Here is a 21,052-nt window from a genome sequence, read left to right on the forward strand (position 1 = left end):
CGGGGGGGGTGGGGGGGTGGGAGGGGAGAGATATATTATTACAAGAGTCAAACACGTGCATTGATGCAACTTTTGGGCTATATAGTGAGTTAGCAGTAAAATCAAATACAGCCTTAAGAAAACTGAGCGACACCTTCATTATGTTAAGTTAATATTTTTCAGTTTAAAATTGGCTGTTTTCCATGTTAGGGCTGTTTAAAGTAGCCCTATGTAAAGCAAATGAGAAAAGACATAGCAAAGATGGGGTAACAAACCATATTTTAAACCATGAATAAAGGCAATTTGATAAAAGGCTCATTCCTGCTTTGGTTATGTGCCGATACCATTCTCTCTTTGCTACCCTTGTATTTTCCTGAAAGTGTAATGTCCTCTTTCTACCACTCAAGACAAATAATTCTCTGTTTTAGCATGAAGTCTGCAGAGAAGTTAGTCAAAATATGCAGGATCTGCACCATTTTGAGCAGGGCAGTGAGTGGGAGGTTTTTATTGTCCTAATTAGCTCTAAATTTTTTAATCTTAAATTTCAGAGAGAATTATAGGAGGGTCATTATATGTAGTATTCTATTAATCTGAGTTGCTCTGGTTGTGCCTATGTCATTTTACTTGTTGCACAGTATACAACACATTTACCTTAACTTCTAAGAGCAGAATCAATCAGCTGCATTATTTGAATGATGAAGGCTATCGGATGCAATACTTACGTTTTTTTTGTTCAAAACATACTCAATTTATTGATGGGGAAAGCAGTCAGATTAAGTGAGTTTGGAGAGGGACTTAATGGATAGTGAGCTTGTTTGGAGGACAGAAGAGGAAAGGCTTGTCCAGGTGTAGAGGTGGCACATTACAGTCTACTTCCTGGTGTACTATATATATTTGCATTCTCTTGGCACTCCATGTATGTAGTGAGTGCTACGCAGTGTGTTTGTGAATGGGGAGAATGCAAAATGTTTGTATGATGACTGCAAGTGTCCTGTACTCCTTCATTTTAATGGAACTTCTCTTGAACTTCATTACATGTAACCTCTTTGGAAGACAGCTCTTGTGTGTCAGGGACTTTGGAGACCGGGGGTGCATGTTATACATCAGGAAGTTAGTTCTGTGCTTCAGTGGTTTGGGGAGTTCTGCTATAGTAGCCATTCCTCCCTCTTCTATGGGTTTTTTAGAATTCTCTGAAGGTTTTCCCTGCCTGTTTTTTGTCCTGTTTTAATTCAGCACACTGAGACTTACACCTTTCTTGCCAAGAAGTTCTGGATGAGATGTCCTTTGGTGCATGTCTGCTTTGTTTCTTTATTACTTATTGCTTCATAACTGTCTATGGAGTTACTGTTCTGCATCACGTTTTCAGTCCTACTGACTTGAAGAGTTAAATATGTAGTGCCAGGAATGAAACCTAGGTGTCCTATATTGCACAGCAGCGCACTATCACTATCCCTCTGAGCTTACTCCTGAGGGAATTCTGTGCCAAAAAATTAAATGTTAGGCTGAGGCCCAATCAGATTATGAAAAGTCTCTAGTAATAAAAAATAGCAAATGGAGCAGTCTCAATGTCATAGACTCTGGTTGATCACAGCCTGCATTATAGAAATTCTAGATAAACAAGTTAGCTAAACATTTAACCCCGCATGCTTTGTTCATATGAAAACTCATGATACTCCTCTTTCTTCCTACCTACGTACCTTACAGTGCAGTTTTGAGGAATCAAACAGTAGCTTTCCTTCCTAGCACCAGGTTCCAAAAGGGAACTTATCTAGAGTGAGTCTTCAGGTTTTTCCACACCTGTGTTTCTCAAAGGCCGCCCTTTACCTCTCTGATTTCTCCTTTTTCATGTGCACCTTGTCTTGATGGTAAATGGCATACCGCAGTAGATCAGGCACAGCAAGTTTGAAGAGTTATTTGAACAGTGGTTCAGGGTACTTTTGTCATGTGTCTTTTTCTCTGAATTTTTGTAAATTCCAAAAAATTTACCAAAAAACTCATTTTGCTTGTTGCTTCTAAAAATTTTAGTAAATTCCTGATAACGTATTCCACTGTACAGGTTTATTTCCTCTGCGTGACACGTATAGTTTCTCTTACAATCTCCTGTGTCCAGCTCTCTCCACTAGAAAGAGAACATGTTCCACTGGAACACTACTGCTGGAACAACCAGTCCATCTTTTACATACGTGAATTAATATAATAAAATAATATGGTTTTGAAAATTAAGGCAGTCTATTTGTCTCTTCTCCTTCCCTAGGAAAAGTATGCCGCTGTTACTATTCCATTATCAAGTTAATTTGGAAATTTATAAATTTTGTTTCGTGTAATGTATATGGCTTTTATGAAAAGTGTTTTCCAGCAGTGTTAAGAAGCTACAGAAAACATCTTTCCTGTCTCTTTACTAAAACATTGTACTGTAGATTATTTTTTATTTATTTCTGTTAAAGTTAAGGAGACATACTAAGACCTGGTCTTAAGAATTTGTATCTTTGCTTCATGCTAACTAAGACTCTGTAAATATGTCAGACTCTTATTGCATGGCAATCAATTCCTCAAAATTTCTCAAGTTACTATTTTCTGCTTCATTCACTATCTTCAGTAACAGTTATATCCCTCCCCCCCCCCACCAAAATAAGAAGCAACAACACGCACAACTATGTGTAGCTGTGTGAGCCCATTTACTACTATTTAGCTAATGTTTGTCCATTCAGGCCTGTTTGTATGATGGAAAAAAATCAAAAATGCTCTTTCACAGTACTGCTCTGAAATAGCACATTAGAAATACGTTTTAGTACTGGCAGGTAGCAAAAGTTGGGGTAAGGCAAGTTAACAAAATTGGAAGGCTGCTTTGGCAGTTCATAAGCCCTAACCCCTCATACTAGATTCCTTAGAATCAGAAACAGCAATCCTCTCTTTTCTCTGAATTGATATTGCTCTTCACTTTTTTTTCCATAGCAAAATTCTGTCATTAGCTAGTTCATCTGTACTTTTCTGAGTGGCAGTTGCTGTCAGTTGTGTGAATTTTTATGCTTCCTTACTCAACCACGGTACTTATTGATTCAAAAAGTAGAAGCAGTTGATGATTAAAAATAAAAATTAGAATTTTTTTCAGGGCTCCTGTAACATTTTCCCATGGATGTTCTTAGCATGATGGTCTACATGCTGTGGTGGCGGCAGATCCTCAGCTTCTTGCTTTTCCAATTAGCATTTTCAGCTCAGCTCACTTTTTAGTTGATGCCCCATGTGTGGATATTCTTTGTTTTTTCAGACATATATATTATTTTGTCATATATTAAAATAAGACAGCCAAATAGACAATTTTATTTGATTTGGAATTTGTTCATTTGTTCTAGGTTTGCTTATTCCTCTTAAGCACCCTGCTGATGCTTGTTCTCAGGCTACATTGCTTTACCCAGAAGTAACATTACATTTTTAGTTTCCAGTGTTATCAGACAAATAGCTCTAGGAAGGCGATGTAATTGAGTGAGATCACCTGATTACAGTAGCCTGGGAGGGGGACAATTTTCTAGGTCAGCAATAACGCTATATATGCTAGGTCCCCCAATGAATTAATCTCTTCCCCCAGCACCCCCAGTCAGGCACCTCTTTCTCCACAGTCCTTGTTTTTTCTGCTTCCCCATCCTTGTGTCTACCTCCATCAAGCACAGATGAATCTTAAGAGGGGAGTCCAGATTTTATAGCCGGTAAATCTGTTGCCTGTCTTTGAAGACTACCTATTTTGGGAGAACCTCATCTCAAAACATAAGGTCATCTGAGTCAATTGTCTCTTATTGTGGAGACTTGATATATTTAATATCTAAAGCAGAGTGGAATGGATGCTGACCCCCCCAAAAAGGGGGGCATAATGGCAGACCACTTATTGCAAACATAGAAAATACAAAGAATTATCTAGGGTGGGGAAAATTATCAGTCGTCTTCACAACTCTGTAAGAAAAGGTAGGGCCCATTTTGAATAGCCTCCATTATATTTAGTAGTATACATTTCTTGGTGTCTGTGCTTTTACTCATGATGCACCTGCCTCACATCTTTAGCAGAGGAACTCCAACTTCAGTTACTCCTTACATTTTAATCTTTAATATGTAAATACTCATCCAGTATTTTTTAACATACTAGTTTAAATCTCCAGTGCACAGGTCCAAGGTGGAATAAATATGGTTGCAAAGTGATTTAAACCATTTCAATCCTTCAAACACTTATGCATGCTAGTAGTCCCTACTACGTAACTACTTGCACCTAGTATAAATTTCTTTAGTGTGCTAGACGGAAATAATAATTTCTTACATTTATATAGAATTTTCCCCTAGAAGGATACCAGAGTACTTTACAAATGATATATAAATGCCACACAACAGGAATTGAAATGATGAGAATTATCTAATGATCCTGCAGAGTTTACAGATTATGTGGGTGGTAGTATTGAATTGTTCATCTTTGAAATAGATGCTCAATATATAAAATTTTATTCCCCCCCCTTCATTATGTAAATCACCATTTTCTCTTTTTTATTTACTGATAATTTATGAGATGCTGCTTGTTTAATTTAAAAGGCTTTAAAACTTACTGCACTTTAAAAAAACTTCATTAAATAAACCTATTGAAAAGGAGATAGATGCCATGGTTCTATACAACCCTCCATTCTGTGCTAATCTGTGGATTCAGCAAAATGTTCTGCTTTGTAGGTACTCTGGTCAGACATAGGAGGACTGGAAACTGTCAAATTGAAACTGAAGCAGGCGGTGGAATGGCCCCTCAAGCATCCTGAATCCTTCATCCGAATGGGGATTCAGCCACCCAAAGGAGTACTACTTTATGGACCTCCTGGATGCTCAAAAACAATGATAGCGAAAGCTTTGGCCAATGAAAGTGGCCTAAACTTCTTGGCGGTGAAGGTAGGTCATTTATTTTTTATTTTTTCTTAATCTCAGGATAGCAAATGGCTTCAGACAATACAAATGTGTTGTGGATGAACTTTCCGCTGCACAGCTTCTCTCCACATTCATTACTCATGGGCTAGTGCCCCCCCGGTTGTGGAATTCAGGCTGGGGCAGAGGGTGGGAGTGCACGAGGGGGTGAGGGGTGCAGACTCTGGGTTGTGGGTTGGGGGGCAGGCTCTGGGAAGGAGTTTGGGGATGGGAGGGGTTGCGGAGGGATGGAGTGCAGGCTGTGGGAGGGGGTGAGGGGTGCTGCGCTTACCTGGGGCTCATAGGCAGGGCGGGCTGGGGGGCCTCTGCATGCTGCTACCCGCAGGCACTGCCCCCACAGCTTCCTGTTGGCCACAGGGGCGCTTGGGGCGGGAGCAGCGCATGTAGACACAGACACATCCCCCCACCCACCTACCCAGGGGCCGCAGGGAGGGGCCAGCAGCCATGTGGAGCGAGCAGGCAGGAAGCCGGTGGTGGGTGGGAGCCCCAGGCCATCTTAAATCACCCTGGGGATGCAGGGGTGGGGGAGGGAGCGCCTGGGGGCAGAAGGTGGGACCGAGGGAGAGACCCAACCTCAAACATTGCTGGAGCCAGGCCCTGGCCAGGAATATTCCTGGTGCCCAGGTACCATGGGCCCATAGAACTCGCCACCCATCACAGGATGTCATTCAGCAGTTTACCAAGGAACTCATTAATAAAATAATCTCCCCTTTCAAGCATTATTAGATATGTGTTTTCCGATTAATGTCCTTTGAGGGCATCATAAGATCCAGATGAGGACATCTGATTAAATCAAATGTTAAACTAAAATGTTTATATAAAAGCAAAGAAATTTCATAAATTTGGGAACCTAAGGTTGGCTCCACCTGTCAAATATATAGTCACACCTTCAGAAGGGGACTTTCTTCCAAAAAACACCATAGACCAAAGCCTCAGCTATGGCTTTTACATTTAGTAAGTTTGCCTGCTTTGCGGAGGAAAAAGTGGCTCATTGTCAATAGATATGATCCTTGCTTGGAATGAGACATCTCAGGTTCTGTCTTGGTTAATCCTTTGATGTGATTTGTGACAAGCAATAGATTCTGACTTGATGGCTACCAGAATAGCATCACTGATCTTAAACCGATATCTTGTAAATGCAAACTTTCAGGTGAGGAGTTATTGGGAGAAGCATTAGATAAATTAGCTGCTGAGATGGCACAGAGGTGTCAGCCATCGCTGTCAAAGCCAGCATACCAACATCAAGGGTATCCAGGAAAAGACTATTACTCTGACACAGGGAAAAAAATCTAGAGCAGAAGCTTCCAAGGAAATCTAGATGAATTTTCTTCCAGACCAACAAAAGCCTCCATGTGACAAAGGCAAAGAGTGTTTGCGTATACAAGCTCACAATTCCTGTACAAGACTCTCTTCCTTTTGATCTGCCCTCTGCACCCTCTTAAGTGGCTGGTGGCAGTCACAGCCAGGCACAGATTGCACGTTGTGCACCTTTACCCATGAATAGACAACATGCCAATCAGTACCCTGTCCAGAGAAACAGACCCATTCAGAAATGAACAGTTTTGGAAAGGATTCATAGCCACCGGTTCTTGGAAATCAAGAGGAGCCTTTGATTCCAATGCAGAGAATTGCTCAACCAAAGGTAAAACAGACACACATCTGGCTGTAATTGTACCAAAATGGTAAACATTTGCAAAGATTCAAAACTTCATTGTATCAGTCATTTCCTGAGGGGTGATCAGTAGCCAATTATTATATCTGGATGGATCAGGTAGTTGTATCCCTGAAGCACATTCAGCCACAGATAAAACTGACTCCAGAAAGGATCAGAGCCCACTCAGCTGGTGCCAAATTCACCTCAGGGGCAAAAATGGAACCAGCCACTACAGAGGAAATATGGTAAACCACCTCTTGGTCACCCATCAACACTTTTTAAAGCACCATAGGCATGACTTTCCTTTCTCTGCAGAAGCACCTTTTGTCAGGAAAGTGCTCAAGCAGTGATGACCAAATTAATTATATGCCTTGATATGACTTATTTTAGGGAAGGGAGAATGTTTGACTTATTTTTTTTTTTTTACTTCCTTTCTGCTAACTGTGTCCCAAATGTCCCACCCTGGGAGAGATGTCTGAGTCTAGAACAGAAAATTTGTTAACCGATAACTTCCTTTTTGAGACTGATATCTCCTCCAGTGTCCCCTGTTGGACAAAAGTGCTTTGTATATCTGTGCCTGGGCCTCTTCAGTGTACATAGCTAACACAGTTAAACAAGGTGTGTCTGATGGGGTATATAAACCCCCTACTAGAGAGCAAGCGGTTAAGGAACAGCTCTGGGTCCAGTTGGCCCTGCCCGGACACACCTGCAAAGCCTGCACAAGCTGGAGGCAGGGCTTTAAAAAGGGGAGCAGAGCAGTTCAGAGGCAGGTAACGAAAGGGAGCAGACGGCTGCTCTGAACAAGAAGTGCTCCCCAGGAGCTGATTGCCTGAGGTCTGACAGCAAAGACCCCATAGCAACCAGAAAGGAGAGGTATGTGACTGAGCGTGCAGGTCAGAAACGTGATGGGAGTAACCTACTCTGGGAAGCTGAAGGAGACTGGGGTAGAAAGTGGTTCAGTGGGGGATGGCTTAGAACTCCAAAGTGTTGGGTGTAGCTGCCCACCACTGGGCCCCGGACTAGAGCCTGGTGTAGAGGGTGACCCTGGGCTCCGAGAGGACAATACAACAGCAAGACCATTCACCTAGTTTGAGGAGCCGGCTGGAAAAGACTGTGACTGCTCAAGGGACCCCTCCACCCTTAAAACCCCTCTACTGAAGGGGTGGACTGGAAACCCTTGGGATGTGGGTGTTGAAGGACAGGACTATGCTTCAACGGGAGAAGACCTGCCTTGGGAGAGGACCTGCCTGCCTGACCACTTAGTGGCAGTGCTGACTGTGGTTGTGCACCTAATACAGCATGTTATTGCTTGTTATATTTAATCTATTAAAAATAATGTATTGTTTCCATACATCTTTGGAAGTACTTGTGTGGCATGAGGATGGAAGGTTCATAGCCAGATACTGCAGCCATAAGGATAAGTCTGAGCTGCCTCTGTTAATATTCGAGAGAAGAGGCACCGTTCAAAGATATTTTCCTGGAGTAAGAGTTAAAGGAAATAATATGGTAACAAATTTTCCATTGCACTCTGTCTTCTTTTGTGATCTATTGTGACGTTCAAGGGTCCCTCTTAGGCTGTGTTTGACCCTCTGTGCACTTGCTCCTTGAGGTTTATATGAGCCCTTGAATAGCTGTGTCATTACCAGTGTCAGTAACCTTCCTTGTTTTCTAGGGAGAAGCTTCCAACTGTTCTCATTTCCTTGATGGTTTTTTCAGTGTTTCTGGAATCACTGGTGTGACCTTGTATAAGAAGCCGGGAGGAAGGCAGCAGAGTCATACCTCTTCCCCCTCCGCCCCCAGGGAGATTTACTTGAGTGTTTGAACTTCAGTCTTGATTTATCAACTTGCTCTGTGGACTGGTTACTTATTTCACTCAACAGTGTGTGCAGTTTGTCATTCCTTATTCATGCTCCTCTATTGCAGCCCAAGAGATCAACCAGTGTCCCTTAGAGGCCATGTCTACATTACAATATAAAGTCAGCCTAACTTACATCAGCATACAGCTGCTGCAGTAATTATATTGCTTGTGTGTATCTACACTTTGCTCCTTGTGTTGGCTGTGCATGTCCTTACCAGGAGAACTTGTATGCATTGTGTTGTCAGCTGCCTTGTGTCAACCTACCGCTCTAGTGTAGACCAGACCAGAGACTTTTGTTCATTTTTGTTACCGATGGAACAAAATAAATCACTGAAAGGTCATGGGGCCATATCTATTCAGAGGACACTGGGATATATAACTTTTAGCTCGTGTCTGCCCAGTGGCAGCTCTTTGTTGTGCGTGTCTGTCTCTGTGACGCCTAGTTTTAGAGGTCACCTAGTTTTCTCAAATTGAATGTGGAGAAGGTGAAACCCTTATTCGCTGGGTCTCATCTGTGCTTTGCCTTCATTTTCTATTTTGATAGTTTCTTTGAATGGCTATGTATCTGTCCTGTTCTGACAGCTTATTTTTTTGAGGCACACATTAATCAGATGGTTAAGGCTTTATATGCTGCTCTAGGAACCTGTCTGTAGGAGGCCTGCGGTACTATGTGTTGTGCTGAAAATGTAAAGATAATTATTATACCTGGGTTTATGTTGCATCTTGATTTCTGTAGCTCTCCGACTTGGGGTGACGTTGTAAATAAGAAGTGTTCCATAAACATAAACAAACGTGTTTGTCTTAGCGATTGGCTGAACAAGAAGTAGGACTGAGTGGACTTGTAGGCTCTAAAGTTTTGCATTGTTTTGTTTTTGAGTGCAGTTATGTAACAATCTACATTTGTAAGTTGTACTTACACGATAGAGATTGCACTACAGTACTTGTATGAGGTGAACTGAAAATACTATTTCTTTTATCATTTTAGTGCAAATATTTGTAATAAAAAGTAATATGAAGTGAGCAGTGTACACTTTATATTCTATGTTGTAACTGAAATCAATATATTTGGAAAATGTAGAAAAACATCCAAAATATTTAATACATTTCAACTGGTATTCTATTGTTTAACAGTGCGATTAAAACTGCGATTAATTTTTTGAGTTAATTGTGTGAGTCGATTAATCGACAGCCCTAATTTTTTATAAGTCAATAATGACAAAATAGTGCCTAAACTTCCAGAAAACTGCAGTCATTAAAAAAGTAACAAGTTACAATCCTGCTCTAAAGTGAGAGAGACAGAGTGTAGTAAACAAAACTAGTTATAACAGCAGTCTTTTAAAAGTTGATAGGAAAAAGTGTGTGCACATTAGCAGTGAGCAAATTAGGAAAGCAGATGGTGCAGAATATACATCTTAGGTATTATTTGTATTTAGTTAACCGGCCCAACTAGGGTAAACAATTCTGGTATAAAATGGTCATGACTCCTCTTTTTTTTTTTTTTTTTTTTAAACTCTAGCTCTTCTTTTTCCAATCATCAGTGGTTACAAAAATATACACTGTACTCAGAGCTCTGACTTCATCTTGGCTTGTGCTAACTTCCTGTATCCCCCTGCAGATGCCTTTGTGCCTCTCTCTGCGTTTGACATGTGCTTAAGTTTAGTTTGTCATCTGGTCAGTTACGTCAAAATATTTTCCAACTGAAATTTCCTCTATCTTTCTCCTTTGCTCTTGGCTGCAGCAGTTAAAACAGATTAATGAGGTTTGGAAAGGCTGGCTGCCTTACTTCATGAAGAACTGTCATTGAAGTTCTGGAAGAAGATCAGTTATCCTTCTGACAGGATTTTCAGCAGGTCCTTCATTAGTTGCCATTCTGAGCAGACGCATGAAATTAGAAAGTTCAGCAGCCATGACTAGCTGAGCAAAGGGTATTTAAAAGAAAAAAATTGCAGCACGTCTTATGAAAAACTGTGTCGCAGACCCATTCATTAAAAATAGTAATAAACCCCCCACAAGATTTCAAACCTGCCTGCCTTAATTAACAAATATTGAAACTAACACATGACCTCTGCCTGAAAACGATCTAATCTGTATATAAGGTTTTCCAAAGTAGTAGCAATTTGAAACATTTGAACTCCGAGATGGAGGAAATGTAGTATATTCTTAATTAAAATTAAAGAGCAGAAGTAAAAGTAAAACGTGTCTCCTGTTGTATTAATTTAGAGGGAATATATGGGCTAACGGTGTTAACAGACCCAGTCGCTTTCCAACATTGAACCGTTCTAAACAAGGTTTGGGATTTGGCATACAGAGGTTTCAGCCTGCTTAGTGCCATGGCAAACGCAACCGTTAAAAATTGTTTTAACCTTTTATTAAAGATACAGAAAAGAAGAAAAACCAGTTAAAGCATTTGAAATGTTAAGTATTAAATAAGGCTTTCATTTTAACAGCCTATGTTCCATTTCCCTTTAGCTGGAGAGAGATTTTAGAAGGAAAAAAAACCTTTGTTTGACAGTCTCTTTGATGGTATCAAAGATCATAAGAACTGTCCTTTTTAGGGGAAAAGGAAGAAGTCAATTAAGATGGGCTGGGCCGGAGCTGCTGCTGTTGCTGTTGTTGTAAAAGTCTGATGCTGTTTCCTAGCAGACAAGAGGTAAATGCACACAAAAGGGAAGAGAAAACAACAGCAAAGAGAGAAAACGAGGCTTCTGTCTCTGGTGTTCACTTTCACTTGTAATTTCACTGCTGGAGAGAAACAGGCACAGCACATGGTCTTCTCAGCCAATCCAAGACCTGGTAGACTTATACCAGAATCAGGCTGTTCAGGGCATTGCTTTTAGTTGCCTCTTTCTGGTCACGGGTTTACAGACTTGTTGCAAAATTACAGTCTTAGCTGGCTAAGCCAGGCTTGTATTTCACAGAAAGAAAAAAGAAAGGGACAGGAAAGAGAAGAAATAAGATGGGGAAGGAAAAGGAGACTTTGTGGAGGGAGAGGGGGAAACACTCACTTCCAAGTGGTGATGGGGGTTGATATCCTCTCTCTGGCTTGGTCTGGTCAGGACATCTCTCAGGATTAGGATGAAGCAGGTCCAGGGTCCCAGGAGACAGTGGGGTTGGCAGCCATGATGTTGAAGCTTGCTCCTTCTCCTTCTTTCAGCAAGCCAGGGTAGCAGTAGCCTCTGTCTTTTGGTCTCTGTTTTGCACCAAAGTCTCTTTCATTAAGAACCCCAAAAGGGAGTGCTGGGCAGAATAGCCCATTCCCTCACTATTTTGTCCACGGTTAGGCCAAATTTCTGACACACCAATCTTGGCTGATTAATTTTCAGCCTCACAATGCTCTTGTATACCAGGCATTACCTTAGTTAACACAGTCCAGCCGCTTCAGTAGGCCTTTTTATTTGGATTAATTCTTTCTTTCTGTCTCCCTTTTTCAATTTTTCCCATCAGCGTTTATTATTATTATTAGGTTATTGTGACATTTTATGAGCTTTGACTCACTTTTTACAGTTGAGCTGACAATTAGGGTAAATTTGTAGGCCCAGTTATCACAGCACACTCTTCCCACCCCAAAACTTTGAACATGTAACATCAATCTAATGGAAAATGACTAAAAATTAATCTTTTATCTTTGCTTCCATACCCTTTTGCTGTCACCTATCAAACTCATTCTTACAGACACTTACCCACTCTAGGGAGTATACAGTGTGGGATTTTAAAATTAATAACTACTTAGCACTTATTGGTAGATTTAAAGCATTGAATAAAGGAGGGTAAGTCCTTATCCCTGTTTTGCAGATTCATGTCTCATTTATAAACAAAAGTTGTATTGCTTTAGCTATACTGGTATAGTTAAAGTAGTACAATGCTCCCTAGTGTGGATGCAGTTATACTGGTGTAAAGGTGCTTATACTGGTATAGCCTACTCCTGAACAGGATGGGGAATAAATTGTACTGTTATAAGACACATGTATACTGGTATAACTGTATCCACACTAGAAGTTGCACTAGTATAAGTATGTTGGATAAAAAAAATCACACCCCTTACTAAAATAGTTATACTGGTACAAAGTCTGTGTAGACCAGGCCTAAGTGACTTGTATTGCAGAGAGGAGAGATTTGAAATGAAGTATTAATTTTATTTTGAGTGATGGTTCCTATTGTATTCCACTGAGGATTATGTGCCATGCACTCGGAGCCGGACCTTTTTAAAGTTGTATTTCTCGGTGGTCTGCACATGCGCTCTTATATTGCCTCGTGGTTTCACCTGAGGCAGTAAAGAGCGGGGAAGACTGACAGCATCTCCAGTTTCTTCTCTCTGCTACATGGTCCAAGTTGGCGCTTCTGCTGACCTCTCATTTTTAGTGCCGTGTTTTCTAAAAATGAAAATACAAAACCTGTTCATGCTTTTGCTCATAGTTAGGATTTTATTATTTTTTGTTGTTGTTTGTAATTCCTAGCAATTTTTAAAATTAAAGATTTGGGATGCCACTTTGGCTGTTTTTCCTGCCAAACAATCCTCCCCCTCTCCTGCCCCCCAGCTCCCGGGTCTGGGTATTGGATTATTCTGAAGACTCTGGAATTCGAAGTCTGTTCTTTCTGCTCTCGCTTATTTTCCATCAGCCATGAACACCAGTGCTGCTTGTACTCTTTGGGAGAAGCCCACATTGCCTCCAGATGCAGCACGTGTCTTTCTTTCCCTGCCTGTACATGCAAAGGCTGAGCTCTCTGCCTCAAGAAGCACCTCATGGAGGTAGCCAAGGGGCTGAAGTTGGATCCTGACTGGGGAACCCTCCCCTCCCCTTGCCTCGTACATTGGCCTGAGCAATCCAAGAACGCTTGCCCTACTGGGAGCCTCTGTCTGGATGTGCTGGTACCAATCCTACAGACCCCATGTCGGGGACAAGCCATGAATCACGGAAGCCATGCTCGTAAGCATGGCAGTAAGTCTTCTTCTAAATCCAAGAAGGATGCGACATTGTCCACAAGTTCTGGCCGTGGAGGAGCTACGCACGCCAAGTCATACAAGAGTGATAAGAGGCTGCACCGCCAACGGATCCGCTGATCCCGGTGCTGAACCCGTGTACTCCTCCTGCTTCAGCTCCACTGGCATCCTGTGAATTGTCAGTCCTGAGACAGGTGCCTTTACCGGTTCCAGTCCCATTAATAGACTGGATACCATTGACTTTAGGGAGACTCGGAAATGCTCCCAGCCCTCATGAACTGTTTGCCTGGGAAGGAGCGAGGTCTCTGTGTGTTCTGGTGCACTCACCTCTGTAGAGGGCTCCATCTCCCGCATTACATCCACCTTCTGCTGGCCATATCTTTCTAACGCATCCCATTCTGATGGCTTTGTCAGCATTGCCATTCTCACAAGACTCCAACTCCTTTGAATCTGAGGACCTGGACATTCGGCACAGTCCACCGCTTCTGTTCTGGAAACAGTCTACCAGAGAGTTCCGATGACTCTGTGGCATTTTCCTCTCTTGCCTTACCCAAGAAGCTGATATCTGGCTCCTTGGGCACAAGTACAATAGCAGCAGGATCAACTGGGTTGGCCATTTTGGAGCTCATGGACACAATATTCGCCTTTTGGAATAGTCTCATTTGGCTCTGGAGAACTCTCCTGCTCACCGCTCCACCCTTCATCAGATAGCCATTTGAAAATGGGGTTATATGATGTGCCGATCAGCCTGGCTCTGATGGTACTGGCGGATCTGGAGAGATTCCTTTTGTCATCTCCAGACACAGCTTTCTCATCATCACCTTCCAGATGACTATCATCAGTTTCAATAACTAAGGCTGTAAGTCTGTCTAGGAGGTCATGGAAGTCACCGATTCTCTGACTTTCTGTCACTTCTGCAGCAGCTGGTGCTGTCTCTTGGGCTGCCTGAGCCAGGCAGCCCTTGGGCCAGCAGCAGCAGTTTGGATGTGTGGAAGGGGGCTCAGGGCTAGGGGCAGGGGGTTCGGGAGGCACTTACCTTGGGGTGTGAGGCTCTCTGGCTCCCACTGGCATGGCCCCCCTACAGCTCATAGACAGTGGAGGGGTTGTGGGGGTCAGGGTGTCCTTCGCGCTGCCTGTACCTGCAGCTCCCAGCCCCTGCAGCTCCCATTGGCTGCAGTTCCTGGCCAATGGGAGCTGCAGCAGCCGGTACTTGTGGCGGGAGCAGCGGAGCTCCTGCCCTGGCCCCTCTGCCGCCTAGGAGCTGCAGGGAGCCGGGTAGGAAGCCCCTGCCAATCCCCCATCCGTAGCGTGGGTCCCAGGCCACCTCCCCCAGCACCCGTGGCGGCCCCCTGCCCAAGTTTTAGTCATGGTGGGTATTTTTAGTAAAAGTCAAGGACAGGTGAATTTTTGTTTATGGCCTGTGACCAGTCCATGACTTTTTTTTACTAAAAAATACCCATGACTAAAATGTAGCGTTATCAATAACTCCTATGGAGAATAGCCAGTGCTCTTGAGATCCCACTGAAAGAGGTACAAAACAGTCAGCACCAGTTACTAGACATTCTGCATGCATTAGCAGCAGCAAAGGTGGCCTTATCAATCAACAGTGCCGTTCTTCAACTGGGACGCATTGTTTGGCATACCCCTGCCATATGTGCACTGAACCTGAAAGGGGCTGAGAAAAGGTACTACATCCCCCCAAAACGGTCAGAATTTTTATTTTCACATCCTTCACCTAACTCCTTGGAAATACAAGCTTCCTTGGAGCAGACCAAACAATGCCACCCATGCTCCATCCCAGCAGACAGGAGAGTAAGAGACTGGACCTCATCCTCATAAGTCGAAAGATCTCCGCAGCTAAACTACAGTTCCAAATCTCTAACGGCTTGGCACTGATGGCCAAGTATGATTTTTATAAACTATGGCCTGCTGGAAGAATTTGCAGATGACTACAATCCTGCTGAAGTAGCTTGATTCCAAGCAATTTTACAGGAAGGCAAGTGGGTTGCCAGGTCCATACTTCAGGCAGCAGTTGAGTCAGCAGACTCATCCGTGTGTGTATTGGTGATTGGAATTGTCATGAGGAGGGAATCCTGGTTACACTCTTCAGGTTTCCCTAGAGAGGTGCAGAACACAATCCCTTTGACAAATCACACCTCTTCAACCAGAAAACTGATGATTCCTTACACTCACTAAAAGACTCTAGAGCCATCTTACGATCCTTGGGCATATGTATACCAGCACCAAAGAGAAAATTTTATTGCCCACCTCCAGCCCAATGCTGTAAAACTCCACACTTCTACCACAAGCAGACCTATGAACCTCCTCAGAAGTGCCCTAAGGTACAAAGAGCTGCCTGCCTGTTCTGGCAACACAGACCTCTGCACAACACACTCAGTCATCATGAAAGCACTATTTCTTAATGCACCTAGAGAGCTGTCAATCACTCTGTACACCAGCGCTCCTACCCTCCACCTTTCTTGGGGGGTAATCTCAAACTCTTTCTACCAGCTTGGAGATCTATAACAATGGACAAGTGAATCTTGGTCATGGTTTGAAGCATCTGCGCCAGAGAGTTTGACAATGCCTGCTCCATATCTCCTGCCCTGAACCCCTTCAGATATCCCTCTCATGACAATATTCTTACCCTAGAGATGGAGTCTCTCCTCCATACAGGAGCAGTGGAGCCAGTCCTTGCAGCCTTTCAAGGCACAGGGTTCTATTCCAACTATTTCCTGGTACCCAAGAAAAAAGGGGAAAGGAGACCAATCGTGGATCTCTGACACCTCAACTGTGCGATTCACAAGCCAGAATTCTGTGTGGTCACACTTGTGGCCATCATTCCCGCATTAGAAAAAGGCATATGGTTAATGGCTCTCAACATGCAAGATGTCTACTTCCATATGCACATACATCCGACACACAGAAAGTTCCTGGGTTTCAAAGTGGGGCATTGACACTTCCAGTACAGGGTTCTCCCATTCGGACTTACCTCCTCCCCATGACTTTTTACAAAGGTTTTCTCTGTGGTAGCGGCTCACCTTCAACATCGGGGAATCCTTGTCTTCCCATACATGGATAAGTGGCTGCTGGCAGCATGGGTCAAAGAGGGAGCTCGAGTGTCGATGTCCCAGCTTCTTCTACTCCTCTCCTCCCTAGGAGTGAGCATCAACATCAAAAAATCAACTTTGCATCCTACTCAGTCCCTGGAATTCATAGGAACTTCGATCGTCGCAACCTCTGCATGAGCTTCTCTGCCACACAACAGATTACAGAGCCTACTGCACCAAATAGTTCTGATAACCTCCAACCTTTTGGTCTGGGCCAGGACCCTGCCTCTCCATCCTAGGGCACATGGCGGCATGCACATGCGTCATGCCTTTCACCTGCCTGCACCTTCACTGTCTACAGCTATGGCTGCAAAGGGTCTATTCTCCTGTGTACCAACCCACGGACACCATGCTTAATGTTCTGCAGGTCATCTCTTCTCTTTGGTGGGCAAACCCGCTACACGTCTGCTCTAGGATGCCCTTCCTCCCATCCTCGCCGACTGTGACAGTCATAATAGACGCATCACTCTCAGACTGGGGTGCTCACTTTGGAGTCCACAAGGCACCTGGACCACGCAAGAGGCCAGGATGAACATAAACATACTGAAAGTTCTGGCAGTATGCTAGGCATGCCATATGTTCTTACCAGATATCCACTATTGCCACGTCCCCCTCATGTCCAATAACACCACCACACTATACTCCATAAACAAAGGGGCACGTGGTCCCCACACTGTGTATGGAGGCAATTAACCTCTGGGAATGGTGCATTACACATCATATCCTTTTGTCAGCAGCCTACCTGCCTGGCATCCATAATATGATCACAGATTCTCTCAGCAGGAACTTTGCAACCGACCATGAATGGGAATTGCACATCACGATAATTGCGGACATCTTTGGTCACTGGTGTACACCAATCAGAGACCTCTTTGCATCACCAAGAGCACCCAATATTGCCACAGGGGAGGACTTGGTGCCCAGTTATTGGGTGACGCTCTGGTTGTCGATTGGTCAGACTGGGCGAACTATGGCTCCCTTTCTCCACCCCCGCTGCAAGTCCCCTACAAACTCCAGCGGAAGAGCACAACAGCCATTGTGATTGCTCCGTTCTGGCCTTGCCAATTCTGGTTCCCTCTTTTTCTCTGCATGTCGAAACAATCTCCACTTCTGCTCCAGACATTTCCCGAAATGCTGACACAACAAAACGGAAGACTCAGGCACCCACATCCATGGACACTATACCTGATGGCATGATTTTTTGATGGACACTTGTATTAGCACGAGAATGCTCGTTGGCAGTGCAAGACGTCCTCTCTGATAGCTTAAAGGACTCCATGAGGCGATTCTATCAGGCCAAATTGGCATGTTTCACCTCCTGGGCCTAACAGCGAAGTCTTGCCCTTGAAGCTGTGGGCATCCTCATGCTCTTAGACTATTTCCTCTATCTGAAAACCTCGGGACTCACTCTCAGCTCTATCAGAATGCATACAGATACCATTAGTGCTCTCCATCTGGTGGCAGGACATTTGACTTTTACCCACCCAATTCTGGAAGGGCCTTTTCTGTAAATATCCGCCCATTCAGCCTGTCACTTCCCAGTGGGACCTCAGCCTAGTCCTTACCTCTTTAATGAACTCTTCCTTGGCGTCCTGCCCCTTCTCTCTCCTCTCTCTGAATGGCTTTCCTTGTTGCCATTACCTCAGTAAGGCGGGGTTGGTGACCTGGGAGCCATTATGGCAAACCCTCCTCCCTCTTTCACCTCCTCCTATGTAGACAAGTAAGCGTGCCTATATTTTCATACCTGCTGGGCCATTTCTACTTTGAACTGCAAATAAGAAACCATGTATTGAATATTTAGTTTTCAGTATTGGTTATTCAACACCACGTTCTGGTTTTGGAAGAACCTAAAAAGGTGAGAAGTTATTTTTGGTTTTTATTCTGCTTGAATACTATCTTTTCCCCTGAAGAAGTGAAACCTTCCCCAGGAAGTCCAAGCCTCACAATTTCAGAAATACTATTCTAGGGACCTCAATTAGGTTCCTGCATGGGGATCTAGTGTAAATGAGCTCAATGGTTCCATTGTGGTACTCATTATATGAACCACACTCCATAGTTGTTGAACACTGTTCAGTGTGGCACTTCGTGTGATTGTTCCCAGAACTACAATATAAAGATAAAACTGTGTTTTTAGGTCAAGATGGACAGAGTTGTGCGTGGGAGAATTTGGAACAGTGTCCATCTGGCTCTGCAAGTTTTCCTGACTATCAAAATAATAAAGTTAGATGTGTTAAGGAGACATTTATTACTAGTAAATTTCATATTAACGTCAAGGTAATTAACTCAACACCTTTAGGAGGTAAAATCCTCAAACAGACCATAAAATACTGATTTAAAAAAAATACTATTTGTCTTTGTTTCAAGGTTTCCCTATTCGAGATGATGTTCTTGCATTTAAAAACTTCTTAAAGCACCCACATCATAACTGCGATACAAGCTTATCTCCTGTTTTAACATGCATGAAGCGGTTTTATCTTTTGTGACATTAATCTCCCAAGATCTAATCCTGATCATATTTCAAATGCAAGAATGTTTCTTTTTTTGATGAAAATGATTGGAGGGTTTTGTGTTGGTGAGAACAGAATATTAATCAAACAAAGCCTACATGGAAACTGTTGTCTATCCTGAGGCTGAATAAACACCACTTCATGGATATTTGAGCAGTGAACAGTGTCCTGGAACTGGCTGGATTGATGCTTTGAGGCTGGATAGCAACCTCAAAATGTTTTGCTCATTGGAATGGCTTTGATACCACTCCTTCTCGTTCCCTGAAAACTGCTTTCTCCAAATCCTTTGCTTATGTTGAAATTCCTCAGGAAACTGGTCAGAAGGAGTATGTTCTGTTTCTTCACCTACTATGATGTGGAAGATCATCCTTCATAGAACAGAACAGAACTATTTATAGAGTAAGTCACTAAACTCTAACAGTTGTTAACAAAACCTTGTGGTCAGTGGTCAAAGGCTGCTGGCCAATTTAAAAGAAATGTCATGGACACTGCCTGACATAGGTCAGTGGTCAGGAGACCATGAATCAATGAGATTTTTGTAATCTGTGTCAGCCAGGTCTAAAGCAAAGCTGAAATGAATAGAAGACATGTAAGAGCCTTAAGTGACAGCAGAGTTGTTGCAATATAGTCTTCTTAACCATCTTTCAAGAAAAGGGTGAAAACTATCAACAGGTGGCTTTGTTGCTAATGGTCTAATGATTATTTTTTGGAGGGAAACTGACTCTCTCCAACAATGAGGTGTTAACATTCTTAGCTGACGAAAGACTCAATACTCCTTCACTTGCATTTACAAAGGGTGAGGGGCAAAGTGCCAGCTTGCATGTCAGAGCTAACCCAAGTCCAGTTTGTATGCCCAGCTTCTTTAACTTCCGGTCTTTGTGGTATGGATTTCGGAGTGTGACTTTGGAGTGTGGATAAGATGAAGTTTATGCCAGCAAGTCTCCTTTTTTGTGTGTTCTTATTGCTATTCTGGACTCCCCATCACTATGTATAATAGTAGAGTTCCATGTTACTTGTAACAAAAACACTGCTCATGAATTGTAATTTTGGTGCCATTGTTAAAAGATGAGTTACACAAGCTTTTTGATCAGCTTGCATGAAAATAATACATAAAGGATGCATAGACTGTTAATGCAAAGAGAGTTCCCTCCTTTGATTTTTCTCTGTCAACTTGTGTTATTGTTTGATAAATAGAAAAATGGGGGGAAAAGTTGAATATCAAAGTATACTAAAAAAAACACTAATTCAAAAAATTTCTTCCTCTGTGGAAGAAATGTATTGCTTTGCGTTTGTCTTGATTTTTTTTTTAATACTTAAACATAATCTTCAAGCACATGAAATGCTATTGTACAGCACAGTTCAGAGGTAGCAATTTTTGTTTTTAATTACCTTTTTTCCCAGTCAGAGACATGAAAAGGAATACTCTGACAATTTGATATTGTCTGTAATTTTGATGCATACTATAATATAATCCAGTAATCCCTCTGATGTCAGTAGCCCTCTTGGCTTCAATGAGACTGCCGATGTGAATGAAGATTACTTCTGTGAATGAATGTTTGATGGACTGTGTTCACCGCTCCAAGGAAAAAAGTATGGAAAAGAAATCTCTAGTTCTGGATAGAATCTGATTAGGTTTTTCAGTGTATCGGCTTGGTTTAAACAAAAAAAAAGTCCAGAAAGAGAAAACTGCCTTTCTAGTTATTTAAGGACTTCTTGGACCCACATTATCAGATTCCTCATCTGCAAATGATCATGATGGATAGCTGAGGCCCAGAGCAGCTAGATACTGTCTCCTTGAGCTACAAGCCTGTTCCGCACAGACTGCTGCATGCTTCTTTTTCTTGGCATTTATAATGAATAGGGGAAGGCCCATTTTTGTTCTCTTTCTTCTCTGGGATAGAGGAATCCTGAGCTCTTCATCGGCTATGTGACTGGGAAATTTGAGACTGCTGAATACCTTAATGAAAGCATTCATCTCACCTTCTACTTTGTGTCATGAACTATTTTCAGAAATTGCACTACCAGAAACTGTTTGGTTTTTATTTTTTTTAATTTGACACATAA

General features: G+C 42.7%; 1 protein-coding gene across 5 annotated transcripts in view; it reads left to right on the forward strand.

The window, feature by feature from the left end:
• Positions 1–21,052, forward strand: part of SPATA5 (spermatogenesis associated 5) — a 314,315-nt gene that overhangs the window by 79,199 nt on the left and 214,064 nt on the right. For all 5 annotated transcript variants that reach the window (XM_045018603.1, XM_045018604.1, XM_045018601.1 and 2 more), the window contains exon 11: positions 4,678–4,887. In XM_045018603.1, the coding sequence (XP_044874538.1) occupies positions 4,678–4,887 (210 nt within the window). The remainder of the gene's footprint in view (positions 1–4,677; positions 4,888–21,052) is intronic.

This window comes from Mauremys mutica, chromosome 5 (assembly GCF_020497125.1).
Source record: "Mauremys mutica isolate MM-2020 ecotype Southern chromosome 5, ASM2049712v1, whole genome shotgun sequence".
Classification (NCBI taxonomy): Eukaryota; Metazoa; Chordata; order Testudines; family Geoemydidae; genus Mauremys; species Mauremys mutica.